The 21,076-nt window shown below is 56.8% G+C and overlaps 5 protein-coding genes across 5 annotated transcripts; all 5 read left to right on the top strand.

Annotated features, from left to right (window-relative positions):
• Positions 1-10,839: 10,839 nt before the first annotated feature.
• LOC138732655 (protamine-like) lies at positions 10,840-11,316 on the top strand. The gene has a single exon (XM_069879296.1). It carries the CDS (start codon positions 10,840-10,842, stop codon positions 11,314-11,316), a length of 477 nt encoding a protein of 158 aa, XP_069735397.1.
• Positions 11,317-12,228: 912 nt separating this feature from the next.
• Positions 12,229-12,861, top strand: LOC138732654 (octapeptide-repeat protein T2-like). The gene has a single exon (XM_069879295.1). The coding sequence runs from the start codon at positions 12,229-12,231 to the stop codon at positions 12,859-12,861; it is 633 nt and encodes a 210-aa protein (XP_069735396.1).
• A 1,890-nt stretch (positions 12,862-14,751) lies between these two features.
• Positions 14,752-15,219, top strand: LOC138732653 (octapeptide-repeat protein T2-like). The gene has a single exon (XM_069879294.1). The coding sequence runs from the start codon at positions 14,752-14,754 to the stop codon at positions 15,217-15,219; it is 468 nt and encodes a 155-aa protein (XP_069735395.1).
• A 659-nt stretch (positions 15,220-15,878) lies between these two features.
• LOC138732652 (octapeptide-repeat protein T2-like) lies at positions 15,879-16,310 on the top strand. The gene has a single exon (XM_069879293.1). The coding sequence runs from the start codon at positions 15,879-15,881 to the stop codon at positions 16,308-16,310; it is 432 nt and encodes a 143-aa protein (XP_069735394.1).
• Positions 16,311-17,208: 898 nt separating this feature from the next.
• On the top strand, positions 17,209-19,546 carry LOC138732651 (ribosome-binding protein 1-like). The gene is made up of 2 exons (XM_069879291.1): positions 17,209-17,536; positions 18,189-19,546. Exons 1-2 carry the CDS (start codon positions 17,209-17,211, stop codon positions 19,544-19,546), a joined length of 1,686 nt encoding a protein of 561 aa, XP_069735392.1.
• The last annotated feature ends 1,530 nt before the right edge of the window (positions 19,547-21,076 follow it).

Raw genomic sequence — 21,076 nt, 5'->3', positions numbered from 1 at the left:
CCTATGTGACAACTGAGGTCTCTTCACAGGGTGTTCAAAGTCTGTAATACTGAATTTAGGGTTTTCAAATGGGATCCATTTGCCCCAGCTGGAATCACTTGACCTGCAAAGTACCTTTCTATAGTAAAACCTCATATAGCAAAAAAACAGTGTCAAAGTCACATACAACTTGTCTCCTGCAAATAGAAAGCCAGGAGATGGTTAAGATCCAAGTTCATCATTACCCACAGTCCTTATGTACAGAGGCTTCAATAAAAGCTTTTGATTTAGCCCATCTTACTTGGTAACTTGATTTTCATGTTCTTAATAAATTCTTTCTGACCTGAAAACAACTTTCCTTCCCCACTAGTATAACATAAGTACCTCAATTAAATGGATGTGAACTGAACCTCATACCTGCTAGCAGGGGTGAGCACACCAAACTGGGAAAAATAACATCTCGTTCCACTGATCTCATGCTCATTTGCAGCCTGGATAGGACCCAAGACTTTCACAAACGTGCCCTCACTGCTATTTCACAGAAATTGCTGTGTAGTAGCATACTAAGTGAAATCACTAAGCAGGCGGTTCTCAAGTACAACAAAGTATCCTTTGCCTTAAAACATTTTTATCTGTGTAGCTAACATATAGTCAGTAAGTGCGACCATCTCCCATCATGGAGATCTTTGTTAATAAGAAGTGTTTTCCTGATTAAAAAAAAAAAATAGGGAGGGTAGAAAGAAACTCCTAGTTTTGGTCAAGTAAAACCAAGGCTAAAGAAAATTTCATTAAAGACAAATTTCAATAGACATCTTTAAAAGTTCCTCCATAACCACTGTCTTATGACGATTTCCCTGGTACGCATTTCCATTTCATATCACAGAATCACAGAATCACACAGAACAACCAGGTTGGAAGAGACCCACCGGATCGAGTCCAACCGTTCCCATCAAACACTAAACCATATCCCTCAGCACCTCGTCCACCCGTGCCTTAAACCCCTCCAGGGAAGGTGACTCAACCACCTCCCTGGGCAGCCTGTTCCAGTGCCCAATGACCCTTTCTGTAAAGAATTTTTTCCTAACGTCTAGCCTAAACCTCCCCTGGCGGAGCTTGAGGCCATTCCCTCTTGTCCTGTCCCCTGTCACTTGGGAGAAGAGGCCAGCACCCTCCTCTCTACAACGTCCTTTCAGGTAGTTGTAGAGAGCAATGAGGTCACCCCTCAGCCTCCTCTTCTCCAGGCTAAACAACCCCAGCTCTCTCAGCCGCTCCTCATAAGGCCTGTTCTCCAGCCCTTTCACCAGCTTTGTTGCTCTTCTCTGGACTCGTTCCAGAGCCTCAACATCCTTCTTGTGGGGAGGGGCCCAGAACTGAACACAGTATTCGAGGAGCGGTCTCACCAGTGCCGAGTACAGAGGGAGGATAACCTCCCTGGACCTGCTGGTCACACCATTTCTGATGCAAGTCAAGATGCCATTGGCCTTCTTGGCCACCTGGGCACACTGCTGGCTCATATTCAGTCGGTTGTCAACCAACACCCCAGGTCCCTCTCCTCCAGGCAGCTTTCTAGACAGACTTCTCCTAGTCTGTAGAACTGCATAGGCTTGTTGTGCCCCAAGTGCAGGACCTGGCACTTGGCCTTGTTAAACCTCATCCCATTGGTCTCAGCCCAGCGGTCCAGCCTGTTCAGATCCCTTTGGAGCCTCCCTTCCCTCCAGCAGATCGACACTTCCACCCAGCTTATTGTCATCCACAAACTTGCTCAGGGTGCACTCGATGCCTTCATCCAGATCATTGATGAAGACATTGAACAGGGCTGGACCCAGCACTGAGCCCTGGGGAACCCCACATGTCACTGGCCTCCAGCTGGATTTCACACCATTTACCACCACTCTCTGGGCCCGGCCATCCAACCAGTTTTCCACCCAGGAGAGTGAGCGCCTGTCCAGGCCAGAGGTGACAGTTTCTCAAGCAGAACGCTGTGAGAAACTGTGTCAAAGGCTTTGCTGAAGTCCAGGAAGACCACATCCACAGCCTTTCCCTCATCCAGCAGCCGAGTCACTTGGTCATAGAAGGCGATCAGGTTAGTCTGGCAAGACCTGCCTTTTGTGAACCCATGTTGACTGGGCCTGATCACACGGTTCTCTTGCATGTGCTTCATGATAGCACTCAAGATCACCTGCTCCATGACTTTCCCTGGCCCTGAGGTCAGACTGACAGGCCTGGAGTTTCCTGGGTCCTCCCTGCGACCCTTCTTGTAGATGGGCACAACATCAGCCTCCAGTCCAGTGGGACTTCCCCAGCCTTCCAGGACTGTTGGAAGATGATGGAAAGGGGTTTGGCCAGCACACCCGCCAGCTCCTTCAATACCCTTGGGTGAATCCCGTCCGGCTCCATAGACTTGTCGGTGTCTAGTCAGGCTAGCAAGGCTCTGACCACCTCCTCTTGGATCACGGGAGCCTCATTCTGCTACTCTAGCTCCTGGGTTAGTACACAGACGGAACGACCCTCCTTACGACTAAAGACTGAGGCAAGGAAGGCATTAAGTACCTCAGCCTTTTCCTCATCCCCTTTTACTGTTGTTCCTTCTGTGTCCAATAGGGACTGTATGGTCTCCCTAGTCCTCCTTTTATTATTTATATATTTATAGAAGGATTTTTTGTTCTCTTTCACTGACTTGGCCAATCCAATTTCTAGCTGAGCCTTAGCCCTTCTGATTTTTTCCCTACACAATCTCACTTCCCTCCTGTAGTCCACCCAAGAGGCCTGTCCCTTCTTCCAGAGCCCATAAACATTTCTCTTCTTCTTGATATCACTCAAGATCTCCCTGTTCAACCAAGCTGGCTTTCTCCCCTGCCGGCTTTTTTTCCGGACCACGGGGATGGCTTTCTCCTGAGCTGCTAGGACCACCCTTTTGAAGAGCTCCCAGCCCTCCTGGGCTCCCTTGCCCTTGAGTACTGTCTCCCATGAGACTTCACCAACCAGCCTGCTGAAGAGATCAAAGTCTGCCCTCTGGAAATTTAATGCTACCGTCAAAGCGAGCACACCGTCTCTTGCACTTGTCCTGCTGCAGCCCCCGCCTGTCACTTTTCCACCACTGCGGATTCATTTGCCCGCCCCACCCTCTCCGGCCGTGAATCTACGCCCCGTGGTGCTGCTGCCTCGCCAGGTCGGTCAGCCAATACCGGCGATCAGGGTGCGCTCTGCAGTCTCGAACCCGTGAGAAGCGATCCGGCTGGCTCTGTCTCCCTCCGCCTGGCTGGGATTACAGGCGTGGGCCACCGCGCCCGGCTCATCTCATTTAATTCGACTTGGCAAGACAACGGCAGCATGCTAGTGAAAACAGGGCTTTGCTGATATCCAGACACGCTGAAAAATGAAATAGCTCTTAAGGAGTCACTTCTTGAAATACTTCTAGAAGTCCTTAAAAATATTCAGCTCTTGCAAGATTGCCCATTGAAATTGTACTTTCTCAAGTAACTCGGAAAGGAACTTGATTTTTCGTAGAACCACAGAACAGTTTCAGGTGCAAGGGACCTTAAAGCCCATCCAGTTCCAGCCCTGCCATGGGCAGGGATACCTCCCACTGGATCAGTTGCTCCAAGCCCCATCCAGCCTGGCCTGGAACCCTCCAGGGATGGGGCAGCCACCTCTGCTCTGGGCAACCTGGGCCAGGGCCTCCCCACCCTCATAGCAAAACACTTCTCCCTAAGATCTCACCTCAATCTCCCCTCTTTCAGCTGAAAACCATTCGCCCTTGTCTTGTCCCTGCCCTCCCTGATCCAGAACCCCTCCCCAGCTTTCCTGGAGCCCCTTTCAACACTGGTAGCTGCTCTAAGGTCTCCCTGGAGCCTTTTCTTCTCCAGGCAGAACAACCCCAACTCTCTCAGTGTGTCCTCGCACAGGAGGTGCTCCAGCCCTCAGATCATCTCTGTGGCCTCCTCTGGCCTCGCTCCAACAGATCCACACCCTTCAATATCCTTTTTCATGTCCTGATCTATACCATCCATCTACTTAGAAATCGTATATGCAAACACATACTCATCCTCTGAGTACTCCTTAAACCAAGCTGCATACTCAGCAGGAGCCAACACATTTGCCTCAGTTCCATCTATCTTCTAGCAACCAGGAGCATTAATTAAGCACCAGTGACATCAACACATGCACTTTGCTGAACCAATTTGTGAACACTGATACAAGCAAGTAGAAAAAAAAAGAACTAAAGCAGCCAAGGAAGAGGAAGAGCTGATTACACAGGTGAACAAGCAGCCCAGGGATGTGAGGATACAACCATTCACCACCTTGCATAGGACCAGCATGGCAAAACGTACCTGGCCATAACAAAGAAGTTCTGACATTGCTTCACATTTTCTCATAGAAAAGCAGAAATATGGCTCATACTCAAATAATCATCACCAGTAACTGTTTTTGCAGTTGCCATTTCAGCTTTTGCACTGAGGCTCGGTCTCACATGGCGAGCCAGCTCACACCACAACACTCAGAAAGCTCTCCTTACCCCAAACTTGCATTGAGGGTTTACTGTTTCTATCCCACTGAAGTATTATTAGCCCTCATCAACCTTGCGTTTTTCTTTATCCTAGTTATTTAAGGGAACTTTTTCCACCTGATCCAGACAAAAGCCTTTCATTTAGCAGCCAGAGATCAAAGTTAATTTGCTTATATCCAAAGGCTTCAGAAAAAAACACGATTAAAAATATATCCTCCCATTTATACTCGCATTCTCAGAACTGTGAACAGGCGAGACAGAAACATGGCAAATACCCCCTACACCAGACCCCTGCCTGATCCCTGCCTGTTCAAGGTTGGGATCCTGCCTCCTGCCAAGGTCAGCACTCAGAAAAAAACACAGAGGAGACTTCTGTGGGGGCGGGAAAAAAGCAATGGAGACCATCTCTCAATAACATCCTGCATGAACCTTCAGTCACCTTGGATTTGTACTCCCAGGTGTGACGTTTCAGAGCCACATTTCCAAAAGGATCATCAAGCTCCTCCTCCTTCCCTTGCCAGGAAGCTGTCGACTGCGATGAGGTGTCCCCTCACTCTCCTTTTCTCCAGGCTGAACAGACCAAGTGACTTCAGCCACTCCTCCTACAGTTTCCCCCCCCTAAACACTTCACCAACTTTGTGGCCTCATCTGGACGCTCTCCAGTAGCTTTAGATCTTTTTTTTTTATCATTTGGAACCCAAAATTGCACACAGGGCCCAAGGTGGGGCCACACCAGTGTGGAATAGAGCAGGATAACCATCTCCCTTTACCAGCTGGCAGCTGGATGCACACCAGGACACAGTTGTCCCTCTTGCCTGAGAAGATTTCACAGATTTCTTCATCCTTCACGGTTGGGAATGACCTCATGGTAGCTTTTAATTTTTCCCTGGGGTAACCAATTAAATATTTTCTACTTTATCCTTTAAAAGAGACTTTGAGGTCTTTAATTTTTAAAGCTACTTTCTGATTTGTTCCGAATACTTCATCTAGCAGCCAAGGGAAGAAGAGCACTCAGCATACATTTTACTTAAAACCTGTCTACTCCAAAAAATATTTCATGAGTCCAACTTGATACTTAATGTTAAAAAACTGTGCACACTTGGAAGTGTGCAAATCAAAGGAGGAACTGTAAACTAGGACATGGGAACAGAAAGAAAACACACCCAGTGTCAATAGGATGTCCCTAAATCCATGATACTCCACCAAGAGAGACTTTGTCAACTCAGCTTTTGCCAAGGTACACCATGAAATTCCCTTCAGATGTTTCCAAGAAAGAATATTTAATTGCTGTCCAAGAATGCAGACTTCGCACTGATGAACTCTCAGTGTCTTTCTGGGACAATTCTAGCCCTGTTTCCAGAGAAAAATGGATTTATTTAGCTGCACTGCCTATGTTGGTCCTCCCAGACCAATTTTCCCAAGATTTTTTGCAACAGTTGGCTAAATTTTAGCCGAGTTTGACAAAGTAGTAGGTGTTTTGTGGGTATGTCATTATCTCTTCCCAAAAATCACATATAGGGCTGAGGAAAGAGACCTAGACTAGCACTCGGAGAAAAAGATTCAGCACCTTGTTATCCTTCTGACTTCAGCAGTTGACCACCTAAACCTCACTCAAAAGCTGTGCTAATAATTGGTTTGCTAATAGCTGCAGGGTGAAGGACAGCAGTAGAGGTGTCAGGAGGGAGACAAGAGTGAATAGGGTGGAGACTCACATAGAAACCAGCCTTGATAGGCATCAGGGTTTCTACTATCGCGGCCTCTCTTTAATGAACTAAAGGGTTTGTACAGTTGCCTTCCCTCCAGGACCTGTGAAATATCAGGAATCACAGGGCTCTCACCAAGACAAATGACAAGCACTAACTAGACACATCTGCTTATCTGCACTCGCCTTCCTCCTTCTGGGCCTTAAAAAATAAAACTAAAATTGCAGTTGGCTCCTTTGTATTAGCTTCAGAAGAAGAGCAAGCAGTTTAACAGCACTGAAATTAAGCTTCGTAAGCATTTTCTTCATTAAGGAGCATGAGGCATGTTGCAGGGGAAAGTACCAGATACACTTCAGCTTGCAGGGCTGCCAGTCCAGCCATCAAATTCTCCAAAAATCAGAATACAGACATATGGTAGATACCGAGTTTTACTAGCCCTTAAGGGCTGTCCATTAGCATGCTCTAACAGCCAATAGGTTGCAAGTGCGCTCCAGCTTTGTGAAACACCGTGTACGAGAGAGCTGGAGCACTGACCCGGGGTACATTCAGCCTGTGGGAGATATGTTTTTGTCATGGAATAACCCCAAGCAAGTCACACCACTTCTGCATGCCTCAGTTTCCCTACGGGTAACTAGAAGCTGTTGGGAAGATCTCCTGATCCTTGGGGAATGTTGGAGGAAACCTGCTCCAGTTCCCTCCAAAAATTAGACCCCGACTGCAGTTAAGCAGCATATGGACTACTAGCATAAACTACTTGAATGGCATCGCGGATGCTCTTGCCAGTCACCAACCCAGCTGGTATGACAGGTATGTCATTCTGGGAAGCATCTCAAGAAATCTCTTTCCGTTCCGCTGTATTTGCACATACCATCAGCAAGTATTTCTGTGCTCCTCAGCTCCCGGAGGAAGTCCCATCATTGGGAATAGCAAAGCCAAAGCACAGATGTCTTCCCTTTTCCTCCAGAGTAAGAACACTTGGATTGGTACTTCTACTTGATCCTGGAGACTTCTACAGTTTTCCAGAGGATGGTACCTGATGGAAGTGAGGTCCCCCTTTCACAGAATCACAGAATCACAGAATAACCAGGTTGGAAGAGACCCACCGGATCACCGAGTCCAACTGTTCCTACCAAACACTAAACCATATCCCTCAGCACCTCGTCCACCCGTGCCTTAAACCCCTCCAGGGAAGGTGACTCAACCACCTCCCTGGGCAGCCTGTTCCAGTGCCCAATGACCCTTTCTGTAAAGAATTTTTTCCTAACGTCTAGCCTAAACCTCCCCTGGCGGAGCTTGAGGCCATTCCCTCTTGTCCTGTCCCCTGTCACTTGGGAGAAGAGGCCAGCACCCTCCTCTCTACAACGTCCTTTCAGGTAGTTGTAGAGAGCAATGAGGTCACCCCTCAGCCTCCTCTTCTCCAGGCTAAACAACCCCAGCTCTCTCAGAGAGAGAGCTTCCCCTTTGCTGCACTGCTCCCCTAAGGAGAACAGCTGTTCCCATGGGGCAGTACAGGCATTTGTCTTGCTAACATCACGGCACATCAGGAGAGTCCCTGCCCCAGATCAACCACTGATGGACAACATCTAGTCGAGAACATTGGCCTGCAGGAGAAGAGGAGGACACGGGAGGTCTGACCTACAGCTCCCAAGAGACACACGGCTTGTGGACAGGTTTGGAGCTGGAATGGTTCTAAACCATCCCCTCATCCTTCCTCACACTTCAGTTTTCAACTAAGTCCCAGCAGGCTGTATGCACCCACTTCTCCCTCATAAAAACAAAAGTGCTTTATGAACATTTTTCATAATCAATACAATTGGCTGTTGCTTTCCAAAAGACTTGACCAGCATCATAGTGAGAAATTGAGGTCAGTTCACCAAGTTCACCATCTGTAGCAGAAAGTATTAGTGTACAGTGACTGCATTGGCAACCTCTGTTGAACTGCGTGGAATTTACAGCATATATTTAATTTGGAGGTTTGTCTTCTTTCCCATAAGGCTTTTTAAATAGGTATCTAACATAGGTATCTGCATATACAGTACTTTGCTGGAAGTGCTTAGGCATTTATAATGAGGTAACAATAAAATGCATTTCCTTTATTTGGTGTACTAACTATTTCATTATGAATGATTGAGTATGTATTGCAATTTGTGTTTATAAAAACACTAGGAGTTTCCACAAAAGGTTTGTTCATTAGTTACAGCACGTTATCAGCAGGTATAAACAGGGAATTCTGAACACACTCCCTGTGTGCAGTAAGGAGAAGGAACAAGGTTAAGATACCTTGGCAGGGCTTCTTCTGGAAAAAATTATGTTGGTTTATTAAAGTCATAATCCATGCTGTAAATTTGTATCAGCACAGCTCTTCAGACACACTAGCTCTTGAGCAAAACCAAAATGCCCCTTGCCATGAACTCAGTGCCGTGTGCACAAACATTTGTGCGCATCAGCATTAGATTAGTTCTGGCCACTTCAGGGGCAGAGGTGGCAAATCTCACCCTGCAGATATTTTTGTTGATAATGCGTTCTCAAAGCCAGAGAACAGCGTGAAGCCATGTGACTCACCAGGTCACCGCATGAAACCATGGCACAAATTGTGCCTACTGCTTGCCACCAAGCCGTTGAGTAAACATCTGAAGAGAGACTAAAATAGCAGGAGGAAAATGAATGAAGTGGAGACAGGACGCAAGGCTTCCAGATGCACTGGTATTAGTCACTGGTGGTCTTATCTCACAGAAGAGAAACAGATAAGAAACTAACAGATAACGAACTAATGATGTTCTACTCAAATTATGTTAAAATCCTACATGATAAGAGTTAGCCAACTGTATCCTGGGATGCATCAGAAGCGTGACCAGCAGGTCACAGGGAGCATTCCACTGCTCTGCTCAGATGAATCCTCATCTGGAGTTCTGGAGACCTCTGGACAGGAAGGAGTCCAGAGGAGGCCACAATTATGGTGCCAGGAGGGCACCACAAGGCAAAAACAGGACAGAAGGAAATGCCTTCTGGTATTGACAGACACAGAAATGTGAGAAGAGCATTGAGGGGGGAGAAGTTTACCAAGACAGCTAAAGGCAAGTGTGTATTCCCCCCATAAAAGGTAACCTACAGAACTGGAAGCAAATGTTATTGGAGAATCTAGTCCAAGACCCACGTTTATTTATGCCCTGTGGAGTTTTCCTGCTATTTGCTATGACGTGACAGCATCAGGGAGGAGTTGCAAGCCAAGTCACACTTGCACAATTCCCCCCAGTCACACCCCACCAGCAAATATACCACGCGTGCCTGAACTGCCGCTCAGCCTGGGATCTGCTCTAAAACCGACCTGGGGACAGTTCTGCCCTTTCCAGTCTCTGACTCATTGTTTGGATGGTAGCTGCGTTACACAAGCACATATGAAAACACAGTAACCGCCACTGCAGTAAGTGCTGACGTAAGAGAACTGCTTTGTTCATGCTTTATGAGGCTATCTGCCCAGGAGTTGTTCTTCTAAATAAAGGACCCTTAGGAGCAAGGCTTCAGCAGCATATGGTCAGTGTAAAGCATTAGATGGTTTTTGCTGAAACAGGGATAATGATTACCTTCTTCTGTCCCAAAAGCCAGCTTAGCTCGGTTACTCCTGTCCTGACAGAAATATTAATTTTGAAATGCATGGCAAGGGAAGAGGTTTATACAGGCAACCTGAAGTTAAGACGCAGTTAACACTGCTTCTTTGGGATTAACACTGCTTCTTTGGCAGCACCCGGCAGCAGGATGGTGAGTTCTGAGGTGGGGTGGAATTCTTGAGGCGGTGGGAGCTTCCTGGAGCCAGGAAAATCCTAGAAAAAAACAGGAGGGGGCGGGGGTCCTGCCAGCCCCCACACGCTGGTCCCGCACGGAGCGTGACGGGAGGGGGCAGACCCAGGGGCTACCGCAGGAGATTTAAACAGTCTCCCTGGGAGCACCGCGAGGAGGAGCAGGCGAACGGGAGCAGGTGACGAAGAGCACGTGAAAAGGAGCAGGCGAGGAAGAGGGCGTGAAGAGGAGCAGGCAAGGAAGAGCGCGGCAAAGGGGAGCGCGGTGAAGAAGAGCACACGAAGAGCAGTACAGCGAAGGGGAGCGTGACGAAGGGGAGGAAGCAAGGAAGAGCAGGCGAAGAGGAGCACGGCGAAGGTGAGCGCACGAAGGGGAGTGCGGCGAAAGGGAGTCAGTGAATCGGAGGCGGCGAAGGGCAGCGCAGCAAAGGGGAGGCGGCGAAGGGGAGCAGGGGAGGAACAGCGCGGCGAAGAGGAGCAGGCAAGGAAGAGCACGCGAAGAGCAGTACGGTGAAGGGGAGCGCGGCGAAGGGGAAGTGGCGAAGGGGAGGCGGCAAAGGGCAGCGCGGCGAAGGGGAGCAGGCGAAGGGGAGGCGGCGAAGAGGAGGCGGCGAAGGGGAGCACAGCGAAAGGGAGCGCAGCGAAGAGCGCGCAAAGAGGAGCAGGCGAGGAAGAGCGCGGTGAAGGGCAGTGCAGCGAAGGGGAGCAGGTGAGGAAGAGCACGCGAAGAGCAGTACAGTGAAGGAGAGGCGGCGAAGGGGAGCACGGCGAAGGGGAAATGGCGAAGGGGAGGCAGTGAAGGGGAGCGTGGCAAAGGGGAGGCAGCGAGGAAGAGCACGCAAAGAGCAGTACGGCGATGGGGAGGCAGCGAAGGGGAGCGCAGCGAAGGGGCGGCAGCGAAGGGGAGGCGGTGAAGGGGAGCGCGGCGAAAGGGAGCATGGCGAAGGGGGGGCGGCAAGGAAGACTGCACGAAGAGGAGGGCGGCAAAGAGGAGCACGCGAAGGGGAGGCGGCGAAGGGGAGCGCGGCAAAGGGGAACAGGCGAGGAAGAGCGCGCGAAGAGCACTACGGCGAAGGGCAGCGCAGTGAAGGGGAGGCGGCGAAGGGGAGGCAGCAAGGAAGAGCGCGCAAATAGCAGTATGGCGAAGGGGAGGGGGCGAAGGGGAGCGCGGCGAAGGGGAGCAGGCAAGGAAGAGCGCGGCAAAGGGGAGGCAGCAAAGAGGAGCGTGGCGAAGGGGAGCAGGCGACGAAGAGAGCACAAAGAGCAGTACGGCGAAGGGGAGCGCGGCGAAGGGGAGCAGGCGAGGAATAGCGTGCGAAAAGCAGTACAGTGAAGGGGAGGCGGCGAAGGGCAGCGCGGCAAAGGGCAGCACGGCCAAGGGGAGCAGGCGAGGAAGAGTGCGCGAAGAGCAGTACGGCGAAGAGGAGCGCGGCGAAGGGGAGCGCGGCGAAGGGGAGCGCGGCGAAAGGGAGCAGGAGACAAAGAGTGCAGTGAAGGGCAGCGCGGCGAAGGGCAGCGCGGCAAAGGGCAGCGCGGCGAAGGGGAGCAGGCAAGGAAGAGCGCGCAAAGGGGAGCAGGCGAGGAAGAGCACGGTGAAGAGGAGCAGGCAATGAAGAGCGCAGCGAAGGGCAGCGCGGCGAAGGGGAGCAGGGGAGGAAGAGCGTGCAAAGGGGAGCAGGCGAGAAAGAGTGCTGCGAAGGGGAGCGCGGCAAAGGGGAGCATGCGAGGAAGAGTGCGCGAAGAGCAGTATGGTGAAGAGGAGCGCAGCGGAGGGGAGCTCCGCAAAGGGCAGTGCAGCGAAGAGCGCGCAAAGAGGAGCAGGCGAGGAAGAGCGCGCGAAGAGCAGTACGGCGAAGAGGAGGCGGCGAAGGGGATGTGGCGAAGAGGAGGCGGCGAAGGGGAGCGCGGCGAGGAAGAGCACACGAAGGGGAGCGTGGTGAAGGGGAACACAGCGAACGGGAGCAGGCGACGAAGAGCGCGGCGAAGAGGAGCAGACAAGGAAAAGCGTGGCGAAGGGCAGCGTGGCGAAGTGCAGCGCGGCGAAGAGGAGCAGGCGAGAAAGAGCGTGTGAAGGGGAGCAGACGAGGAAGAGAGCACGAAGAGCAGTACGGCGAAGGGGAGCGCAGTGAAGGGAAGCGTGGCGAAGGGGAGGCGGAGAAGGGGAGGTGGAGAAGGGGAGTGCGGTGAAGGGGAGCAGGCAGCGAAGGGGAGCAGGCGGCGAAGAGCGCAAAAAGAGGAGCAGGCAATGAAGAGCGTGGCGAAGGGCAGCGCAGCAAAGTGGGGTGGAGAAGGGGAGGTGTTGAAGGGGAGCGCGGCGAAGGGGAGCGAGGCAAAGGGGAGCAGGCGACGAAGAGCGCGTGAAGAGGAGCGGGTGACGAAGAGCGCTCAAAGAGGAGCAGGCAAAGAAGAGCACGGTGAAGGGGAGCAGGCGAGGAAGAGCGCGGCAAAGGGCAGTGCGGCAAAGAGCAGCACAGCGAGGAAGACCGTGCGAAGGGGAGCAGGCGAGGAAGAGCACGTGAAGAGCAGTACGGCAAAAGGGAGGCGGCGAAGGGCAGAGCGGCGAAGCGCAGCGCGGCGAAAGAGAGGTGGCAAAGGGGAGCACGGCAAAGTGGAGCAGGCGAGGAAGAGCGCAGCGAAGGCCAGCGCAGCGAAGGGGAGCAGGCGAGGAAGAGCACGCAAAGGGGAGCAGGCGAGGAAGAGCGCGCGAAGAGCAGTACAGCAAAGGGGAGTGCGGCAAAGGGGAGCACAGCAAAGGGGAGGTGGCGAAGGGGATCGCGACGAAGGGAAGGCGGCGAAGGGCAGTGCGGCGAAGGGGAGCAGACGAGGAAGAGCGCGCGAAGAGCAGTACGGCAAAGGGGAGCACAGCGAAGGGGCGTAGGCGAGGAAGAGCGTGCAAAGAGGAGCAGATGAGGAAGTGCACGGCGAAGAGTGGTATGGCAAAGAGGAGCACGATGAAGGGGAGACGACGAAGGGGACCAGAGCGAAGGGGAGCACAGGGAAAGGGAGGCGGTGAAGGGCAGCGCGGCAAAAAGGAGCAGGCAAGGAAGAGCGCATGAAGAGGAGCGCGGCAAAGAGGAGCACGCTAAGAGGAGCACCGCGAAGGGGAGCAGGCGACGAAGAGCGCGGCGAAGGGGAGGTGGCGAAGGGGAGCGCGGCAAAGAGGAGCGCGACGAGGAAGAGCACATGAAGGGGAGCGTGGTGAAGGGGAGCACAGTGAAGGAGAGCAGGTGACGAAGAGCACGCGAAGAGGAGCAGGCGAAAAAGAGCGCGGCGAAGGGGAGGAGGAGGAGGGGAGGCGGAGAAGGGGAGTGAGGCGAAGGGGAGCTGGCAGCGAAGGGGAGCAGGCGGCGAAGAGCGCACAAAGAGGAGCAGGCAATGAAGAGCGCGGTGAAGGGCAGCGCGGCAAAGGACTGCGCAGCGAAGGGGAGCAGACAAGGAAGGGCGCGCGAGGGGGAGCAGGCGAGAAAGAGCGTGGCGAACGGCAGCGCGGCGAGAAAGATCACACGAAAGGGAGCAGGTGAGAAAAAGCGCGGCGAAGGGGAGGTGGCGAAGGGGAGCGCGGCGAACGGGAGCAGGCGACAAAGAGCGCGCGAAGAGGAGCAGGTGACGAAGAGCACACAAAGAGGAGCAGGCGAGGAAGAGTGCAACGAAGAGAAGCAGGTGAGGAAGAGCATGGCAAAGGGGAGCAGGTGAGGAAGAGCGTGGCGAAGAGCAGTACGGCAAAGGGGAGCGCGGCGAAGTAGAGCAGGTGAGGAAGAGCGCATAAAGGGGAGCAGGCGAGGAAGAGCGCGCAAAGAGCAGTACGGCGAAGGGGAGGTGGCGAAGGGGAGCGCGGCGAAGGGGAGGCGGCGAAGGGGAGCGCGGCGAAGAGCGCGCGAAGAGGGGCAGGTGAGGAAGAGCGCGGCAAACGGCAGCGTGGCGAAGGGGAGCAGGCGAAGGGCAGCACGGTGAAGGGGAGCAGGCGAGGAAGAGTGCGCGAAGAGCAGTACAGCGAAGGGGAGCGCGGCGAAGGGGAGGTGGCGAAGGGGAGCACAGCAAAGGGGAGGCGGCGAAGGGGAGCACAGCAAAGGGGAGGCGGCGAAGGGGAGCGCAGCGAAGGGGAGGCTTCGAAGAGGAGCGCAGCAAAGGGGAGGCGGCGAGGAAGAGCACGTGAAGAGCAGTACGACGAAGGGGAGGTGGCGAAGGGCAGCGCAGCGAAGGGCAGCACGGCGAAGGGGAGGCGGCGAAAGGGATGCGGCGAAAGGGAGGCGGCGAGGAAGAGTGCACAAAGAGGAGCAAGACAAAGAAGAGCACGCGAAGGGGAGGCGGTGAAGGGGAGCGCGGCAAAGGGGAGCAGGTGAGGAAGAGCGCGGCGAAGGGCAGCGCGGAGAAGGGCAGCGCGGCGAAGGGGAGGTGGAGAATGGCAGCTCAGCGAAGGGGAGGCGCCGAAGGGGAAGCGGCGAGGAAGAGCGCGCAAAGAGCAGTACGGCGAAGGGGAAGCAGCGAAGGGGAGCGAGGCGAAGGGGTGTGCGGCGAAGGGAAGCAGGCAAGGAAAAGCACGTGAAGAGCAGTACGGCAAAGGGGAGAGCGGCAAAGGGGAGCAGGCAAGGAAGAGCACAGCGAAGAGGAGCAGGCGAGGAAGAGCGCACGAAGAGGAGCAGACGACGAAGAGTGCGGTGAAGAGGAGCAGGCGAGGAAGAGCGTGCGAAGGGGAGCGCAGCGAAGGGGAGGCGGCGAATGGGAGCGCGGCGAAGGGGAGCAGGTAAAGGGGAGCGCAGTGAAGGGAAGCATGGCGAAGGGGAGGCGGCGAGGAAGAGCACAGCAAAGAGGAGCAGGTGAGGAAGAGCACAGCGAAGGGGAGCAGGTGAGGAAGAGTGCGCAAAGGGGAGCGCGGCGAAGGGGAGCAGGTAAAGGGGAGCATGGCAAAGGGGAGCAGATGAGGAAGAGCGCGCGAAGGGGAGCAGGCGAGGAAGAGCACACGAAGAGCAGTACGGCGAAGGGGAGCATACGAGGAAGAGCAGTACGGCGAAGGGGAGCGCGGCGAAGGAGAGGCGGTGAGGAAGAGCAGTACGGCGAAGGGGAGCGCGGCGAAGGGCAGCACGGCGAAGGGCAGCGCGGCGAAGGGGAGCAGGCGAGGAAGAGCGCGCGAAGAGCAGTACGGCGAAGGGGAGGTGGCAAAGGGGAGCGCAGCAAAGGGGAGGCGGCAAAGGGGAGTGCGGCGAAGGGGAGCAGGCAAGGAAGAGCGCGGCAAAGATGAGCAGGCGAGGAAGAGCGCACAAAGGGGAGCAGGCGAGGAAGAGCACGCGAAGAGCAGTACGGCAAAGGGGAGGTGGTGAAGGGCAGCGCGGCGAAGGGCAGCGTGGTGAAAGGGAGGTGGCGAAGGGTAGCACGGCTAAGGAGAGCAGCGAAGGAGAGCGGTGAAGGGGAGCACAGCAAAGGGGAGTTGGCGAAGGGGAGGCAGCGAGGAAGAGTGCACGAAGAGGAGCGCGGCACAGAGGAGCACACGAAGGGGAGGCGGCGAAGGGGAGCGCGGCAAAGGGGAGCAGGCGAGGAAGAGCAAGGCGAAGGGCAATGCGGCGAAGGGCAGCGCGGCGAAGGGGAGCAGGCGAGGAAGAGTGAGCGAAGGGGAGCAGGTGAGGAAGAGTGAGCGAAGAGCAGTACGGCAAAGGGGAGGCGGCGAAGGGGAAATGGCGAAGGGCAGCGTGGCGAAGGGGAGCAGGTGAAGAAGAGCACGTGAAGAGCAGTACAGCGAAGCGGATCGCGGCGAAGGGGAGCAGACAAAGAGCGCGCGAAGAGGAGCAGGCGAGGAAGAGCGCACAAAGAGGAGCAGGCGAGGAAAAGTGTGGCGAAGAGGAGCAGGCGAGGAAGAGCGTGGCGAAGATAAGCAGGTGAGGAAGAGCACGGCGAAGGGGAGCAATGAGGAACAGCGCGCGAAGGGGAGCAGGCGAGGAAGAGCACGTGAAGAGCAGTACGGCGAAGCGGAAGCAGCGAAGGGTAGTGCAGCAAAGGGGAGCAGGCGAGGAAGAGCGCGGCGAAGGGGAGAAGGCGAGGAAGAGAGCAGGAAGGGGAGCAGGCGAGGAAGAGCGCACGAAGAGCAGCACGGCAAAGGGGAGGAGGCAAAGGGGAGCACGGCTAAGGGGAGCACAACGAAGGGGTGGCTGCGAAGGGGAGGCGGCTAAGGAGAGCGCGGCGAAGGAGAGCGGTGAAGGGGAGGCGGTGAAGGGGAGCACGGTGAAGGGGAGGCAGCGAGGAAGAGTGCACGAAGAGGAGCGCGGCACAGAGGAGCACGCGAAGGGGAGGCCGCGAAGGGGAGCAGGCGAGGAAGAGCGCGCAAAGGGGAGCAGGTGAGGAAGAGTGAACGAAGAGCAGTGCAGTGAAGGGGATCGCGGCGAAGGGGAGCAGGCAAGAAATAGCACGCAAAGAGCTGTATGGCGAAGGGGAGGCACCGAAGGGGAGGCGGCGAATGGGAGCGCAGCGAAGGGGAGGCTTCGAAAGGGAGCGCGGCAAAGGGGAGGCGGCGAGGAAGAGCGCGTGAAGATGAGTAGGCGAGGAAGAGCGCATGAAGGGGAGCAGGCGAGGAAAAGCGTGGTGAAGAGGAGCAGGCGAGGAAGAGCACAGCGAAGGGGAGAAGGCGAGGAAGAGAGCGCGAAGAGCAGTACGGCAAAGGGGAGGTGGCAAAGGGGAGCACGGCTAAGGGGAGCACAACGAAGGGGTGGCTACGAAGGGGAGGCAGCGAAGGGGAGCGCGGCGAAGCGGAGCAGGCGAGGAAGAGCACGCGAAGAGGAGCAGGCAAGGAATAGCGCAGTGAAGGGGAGCAGGCGAGGAAGAGCGCGTGAAGAGCACTACGGCGAAGGGGAGGCGGCAAAGGGGAAATGGCAAAGGGCAGTGCGGCAAAGGTGAGGCACGGAAGGGGAGGCGGCGAGGAAGAGCGCGCAAAGAGCAGTACAGCGAAGGGGAGGTGGCAAAGGGGAGGCGGCAACGAGGAGTGCGGTGAAGGGGAGCAGGCGAGGAAGAGCACGCGAAGAGGAGCAGGCGAGGAAGAGCGCGGCGAAGGGGAGCAGATGAGGAAGAGCACGCAAAGAGCACTACGGCGAAGGGGAGCGCAGCAAAGGGGAGCGCGACGACGGAGAGGCGGCGAGGAAGAGCGCGCGAAGAGCAGTACGGCGAAGGGGAGGCAGCAAAGGGGAGCACGGCGAAGGGGAGCGGGGCGAAAGGGAGTAGGCAAGGAAGAGTGCGTGAATATAGTATGGCGAAAGGGAGCGCGGCGAAGGGGAGCAGGCGAGGAAGAGCGCACAAAGAGGAGCAGGCAATGAAGAGCGAGGCGAAAAGGAGCAGGCGAGGAAGAGCGTGCAAAGGGGAGCACGGCGAAGGGGAGCACGGCGAAGGGGAGGCGGCGAAGGGGAGCGCGGTGAAGGGGAGCAGGCAACGAAGAGCACGCGAACGGGAGCAGGCAAGGAAGAGTGCGGCGAAGTGCAGTACGGCGAAGGGGAGCACGACGGAGGGGAGCTCGGCGAAGGGGAGCGCAGTGAAGAGCGCACAAAGAGGAGCAGGCGAGGAAGAGCACGCGAAGAGCAGTACGGCAAAGGGGAGGCGGCGAAGGGGCGTAGGTGAGGAAGAGCGTGCAAAGAGGAGCAGATGAGGAAGTGCACGGCGAAGAGTGGTATGGCGAAGGGGAGCGCGATGAAGGGGAGACGACGAAGGGGACCAGAGCGAAGGGGAGCACAGGGAAAGGGAGGCGGTGAAGGGCAGCGCGGCAAAGAGGAGCAGGCAAGGAAGAGCGCATGAAGAGGAGCGCGGCAAAGAGGAGCACGCGAAGAGGAGCACCGCGAAGGGGAGCAGGCGACGAAGAGCGCGGCGAAGGGGAGGCGGCGAAGGGGAGGCGGCGAAGGGGAGCACGGCAAAGAGGAGCGCGGCGAGGAAGAGCACATGAAGGGGAGCGTGGTGAAGGGGAGCGCAGCGAAGGGGAGCGCAGCGAAGGGGAGCAGGTGACGAAGAGCGCGTGAAGAGGAGCAGGTGAGAAAGAGCGCGGCGAAGGGGAGGAGGAGGAGGGGAGGCGGCGAAGGGGAGCGCGGCGAACGGGAGCAGGCGGCGAAGAGCGCACAAAGAGGAGCAGGCAATGAAGAGCACGGTGAAGGGCTGCGCGGCGAAAGGCTGCGCAGCGAAGGGGAGCAGACAAGGAAGGGCGCGCGAGGGGGAGCAGGTGAGAAAGAGCGTGGCGATGGGCAGCGCGGCGAGAAAGATCACACGAAAGGGAGCAGGTGAGAAAAAGCGCGGCGAAGGGGAGGTGGAGAAGGGGAGGCGGCGAAGGGGAGCGCGGCGAACGGGAGCAGGCGACAAAGAGCGCGCGAAGAGGAGCAGGTGACGAAGAGCACACAAAGAGGAGCAGGCAAGGAAGAGTGCAACGAAGAGAAGCAGGTGAGGAAGAGCATGGTGAAGGGGAGCAGGCGAGGAAGAGCGTGGCGAAGAGCAGTACGGCGAAGGGGAGGCGGCGAACGGGAGCGCGGCAAAGAGAGCGCGAAGAGGGGCAGGTGAGGAAGAGCGCGGCAAAGGGCAGCGCGGCGAAGGGGAGCAGGCGAAGGGCAGCACGGTGGAGGGGAGCAGGCGAGGAAGAGCGCGCGAAGAGCACTACGGCGAAGGGTAGCACGGCGAAGGGGAGGCGGCAAAGGGGAAATGGCGAAGGGCAGTGCGGCAAAGGGGAGGCACGGAAGGGGAGGCGGCGAGGAAGAGCACGCGAAGAGCAGTACAGCGAAGGGGAGGTGGCAAAGGGGAGGCGGCAACGAGGAGTGCGGCGAAGGGGAGCAGGCGAGGAAGAGCGCGCGAAGGGGAGAAGGCAAGGAAGAGCGCGGCGAAGGGGAGCAGGCGAGGAAGAGCGCGCAAAGAGCACTACGGCAAAGGGGAGCGCGGCAAAGGGGAGCACGGCAAAGGGGAGCACGGCGACGGAGAGGCGGCGAGGAAGAGCGCGTGAAGAGCAGTATGGCGAAGGGGAGGCAGCGAAGGGGAGTACGGCGAAGGGGAGCGGGGCGAAAGAGAGTAGGCAAGGAAGAGTGCGCGAATATAGTACGGTGAAAGGGAGCGCGGCGAAGGGGAGCAGGCGAGGAAGAGCGCACAAAGAGGAGCACGGCGAAGGGGAGCAGGCGAGGAAGAGCGCACAAAGAGGAGCACGGCGAAGGGGAGGTGGCGAAGGGGAGCGCGGTGAAGCGGAGCAGGCAACGAAGAGCGCGGGAACGGGAGCAGGCGAGGAAGAGTGCGGCGAAGTGCAGTACGGCAAAGGGGAGGCGGCGAAGGGGGGCGTGGCGAAGGGGATGTGGCGAAGAGGAGGCGGCGAAGGGGAGCGTGGCAAAGGGGAGGCGGCGAGGAAGAGCACCCAAAGAGCAGTACAGCAATGGGGAGGCGGTGAAGGGGAGCGCGGCGAAGGGGAGGCGGCAAGGAAGAGTGCGCGAAGAGCAGTACGACGAATGGGATGCAGCGAAGGGGAGCGCGGCGAAGGGGAGCCGGTGAGGAAGAGCACAGCGAAGGGGAGTAGGCGAGGAAGAGCACGCGAAGGGGAGCAGGCGAGGAAGAGCGCGCGAAGAGCAGTATGGTGATGGGGAGGCAGCGAAGGGGAGCGCGGTGATGAGGAGGCGGCAAGGAAGAGCGTGTGAAGAGCAGTACGGCGAAGGGGAGGCAGCGAAGGGCAGCGCGGTGAAAGGCAGCGCAGCGAAAGGGAGGTGGCGAAGGGGAGCATGGCGAAAGGGAGCGCGGCGAAGGGGAGGCGGCGAAGTGGGGGCAGCGAGGAAGACTGCACGAAGAGGAGCGCGGCAAAGATGAGCACGCGAAGGGGAGGCGGCGAAGGGGAGCCCAGCAAAGGGGAGCAGGCGAGGAATAGTGCAGTGAAGGACAGCGCGGCGAAGGGCAGCGCGGCGAAGTGGAGCAGGCGAGGAAGGGCGCTCGAAGAGCACTACGCCGAAGGGCAGCACAGCGAAGGGGAGGCGGTGAAGGGGAGCAGACGAGGAAGACCGCGCGAAGAGCAGTATGGCGAAGGGGAGCGCGGCGAAGGGGAGGCGGCAACGGGGAGGCGGCAAGGAAGAGCGCACAAAGAGGAGCGCGGCAAAGAGGAGCACGCGAAGAAGAGCGTGGCGAAGGGGATCGCGGTGCAGGGGAGCATGGCAAAGAGCGCGCAAAGAGGAGCAGGTGAGGAAGAGCACGCTAAGAGGAGCAGGCAAGGAAGAGCGCGGCGAAGGGGAGCAGGCGAGGAAGAGCGCGCGAAGAGCACTACGGCGAAGGGCAGCGCGGCAAAGGGGAGGCGGCGAATGGGAGGCGGCAAGGAAGAGCGCGCGAAGAGCAGTACGGTGAAGGGGAGGCAGCGAAGGGGAGCGTGGCGAAAGGGAGTAGGCGAGGAAGAGCGCGCGAATATAGTATGGCGAAGGGGAGCAAGTGAGGAAGAGCGCAAGAAGAGGAGCAGGCGATGAAGAGCGTGGCAAAAAGGAGCAGGTGAGGGGGAGCGCGGCGAATGGGAGCAAGCGAGGAAGAGCGCAAGAAGAGGAGCAGGCGATGAAGAGCGTGGCAAAAAGGAGCAGGTGAGGAAGAGCGCGCGAAGGGTAGCGCGGCAAAGGGGAGGCGGTGAAGGGGAGCAGGCAACAAAGAGCGTGCGAAGGGGAGCAGGCGAGGAAGAGCACAGCGAAGGGCAGCACAGTGAAGGGGAGCAGGCGAGGAAGAGTGCACGAAGAGGAGTGCAGAGAAAGGGAGGCGGCAAAGGGGAGTGCGGTGAAGTGGAGCAGGCGAGGAAGAGCGTGGCAAAGGGCAGCGCGGCAAAGGGGAGCAGGCAAGGAAGAGCATGTGAAGGGGAGCAGACGAGGAAGAGCGCGGTGAAGGGCAGCACGGCGAAGGGCAGCGCGGCGAAGGGGAGCAGGGGAGGAAGAGCGCTGCGAAGGGAAGCGCGGCAAAGGGGAGGCGGCGAAGGGGAGCACGGCAAAGAGGAGCGCGGCGAGGAAGAGCACACGAAGGGGAGCACGGTGAAGGGCATCGCAGCGAAGGGGAGCAGGCGAGAAAGAGTGTGGCGAAGGGGAGCAGGCAACGAAGAGCGCGCAAAGGGGAGCAGGCGAGGAAGAGTGCGGCGAAGGGCAGCGCGGCGAAGG

This window comes from Phaenicophaeus curvirostris, chromosome 34, assembly GCF_032191515.1.
Source record: "Phaenicophaeus curvirostris isolate KB17595 chromosome 34, BPBGC_Pcur_1.0, whole genome shotgun sequence".
Lineage (NCBI taxonomy): Eukaryota > Metazoa > Chordata > Aves > Cuculiformes > Cuculidae > Phaenicophaeus > Phaenicophaeus curvirostris.
Note: the sequence above shows the minus strand (reverse complement) of the source record. Positions and strands in the feature narration are given on the sequence as shown.

Bases quoted from the DNA above. Each gene is read 5' to 3' on its own strand.
- LOC138732655 (XM_069879296.1), top strand. From the start codon at position 10,840: ATGGGGAGGCAGCGAAGGGGAGCGCAGCGAAGGGGCGGCAGCGAAGGG.
- LOC138732654 (XM_069879295.1), top strand. From the start codon at position 12,229: ATGAAGAGCGTGGCGAAGGGCAGCGCAGCAAAGTGGGGTGGAGAAGGG.
- LOC138732653 (XM_069879294.1), top strand. From the start codon at position 14,752: ATGGCGAAGGGGAGGCGGCGAGGAAGAGCACAGCAAAGAGGAGCAGGT.
- LOC138732652 (XM_069879293.1), top strand. From the start codon at position 15,879: ATGAGGAACAGCGCGCGAAGGGGAGCAGGCGAGGAAGAGCACGTGAAG.
- LOC138732651 (XM_069879291.1), top strand. From the start codon at position 17,209: ATGGCGAAAGGGAGCGCGGCGAAGGGGAGCAGGCGAGGAAGAGCGCAC. The intron at 17,537-18,188 runs GTACGGCAAAGG...GGCGATGGGCAG, and splicing joins GGAAGAGCACGCGAAGAGCA to CGCGGCGAGAAAGATCACAC.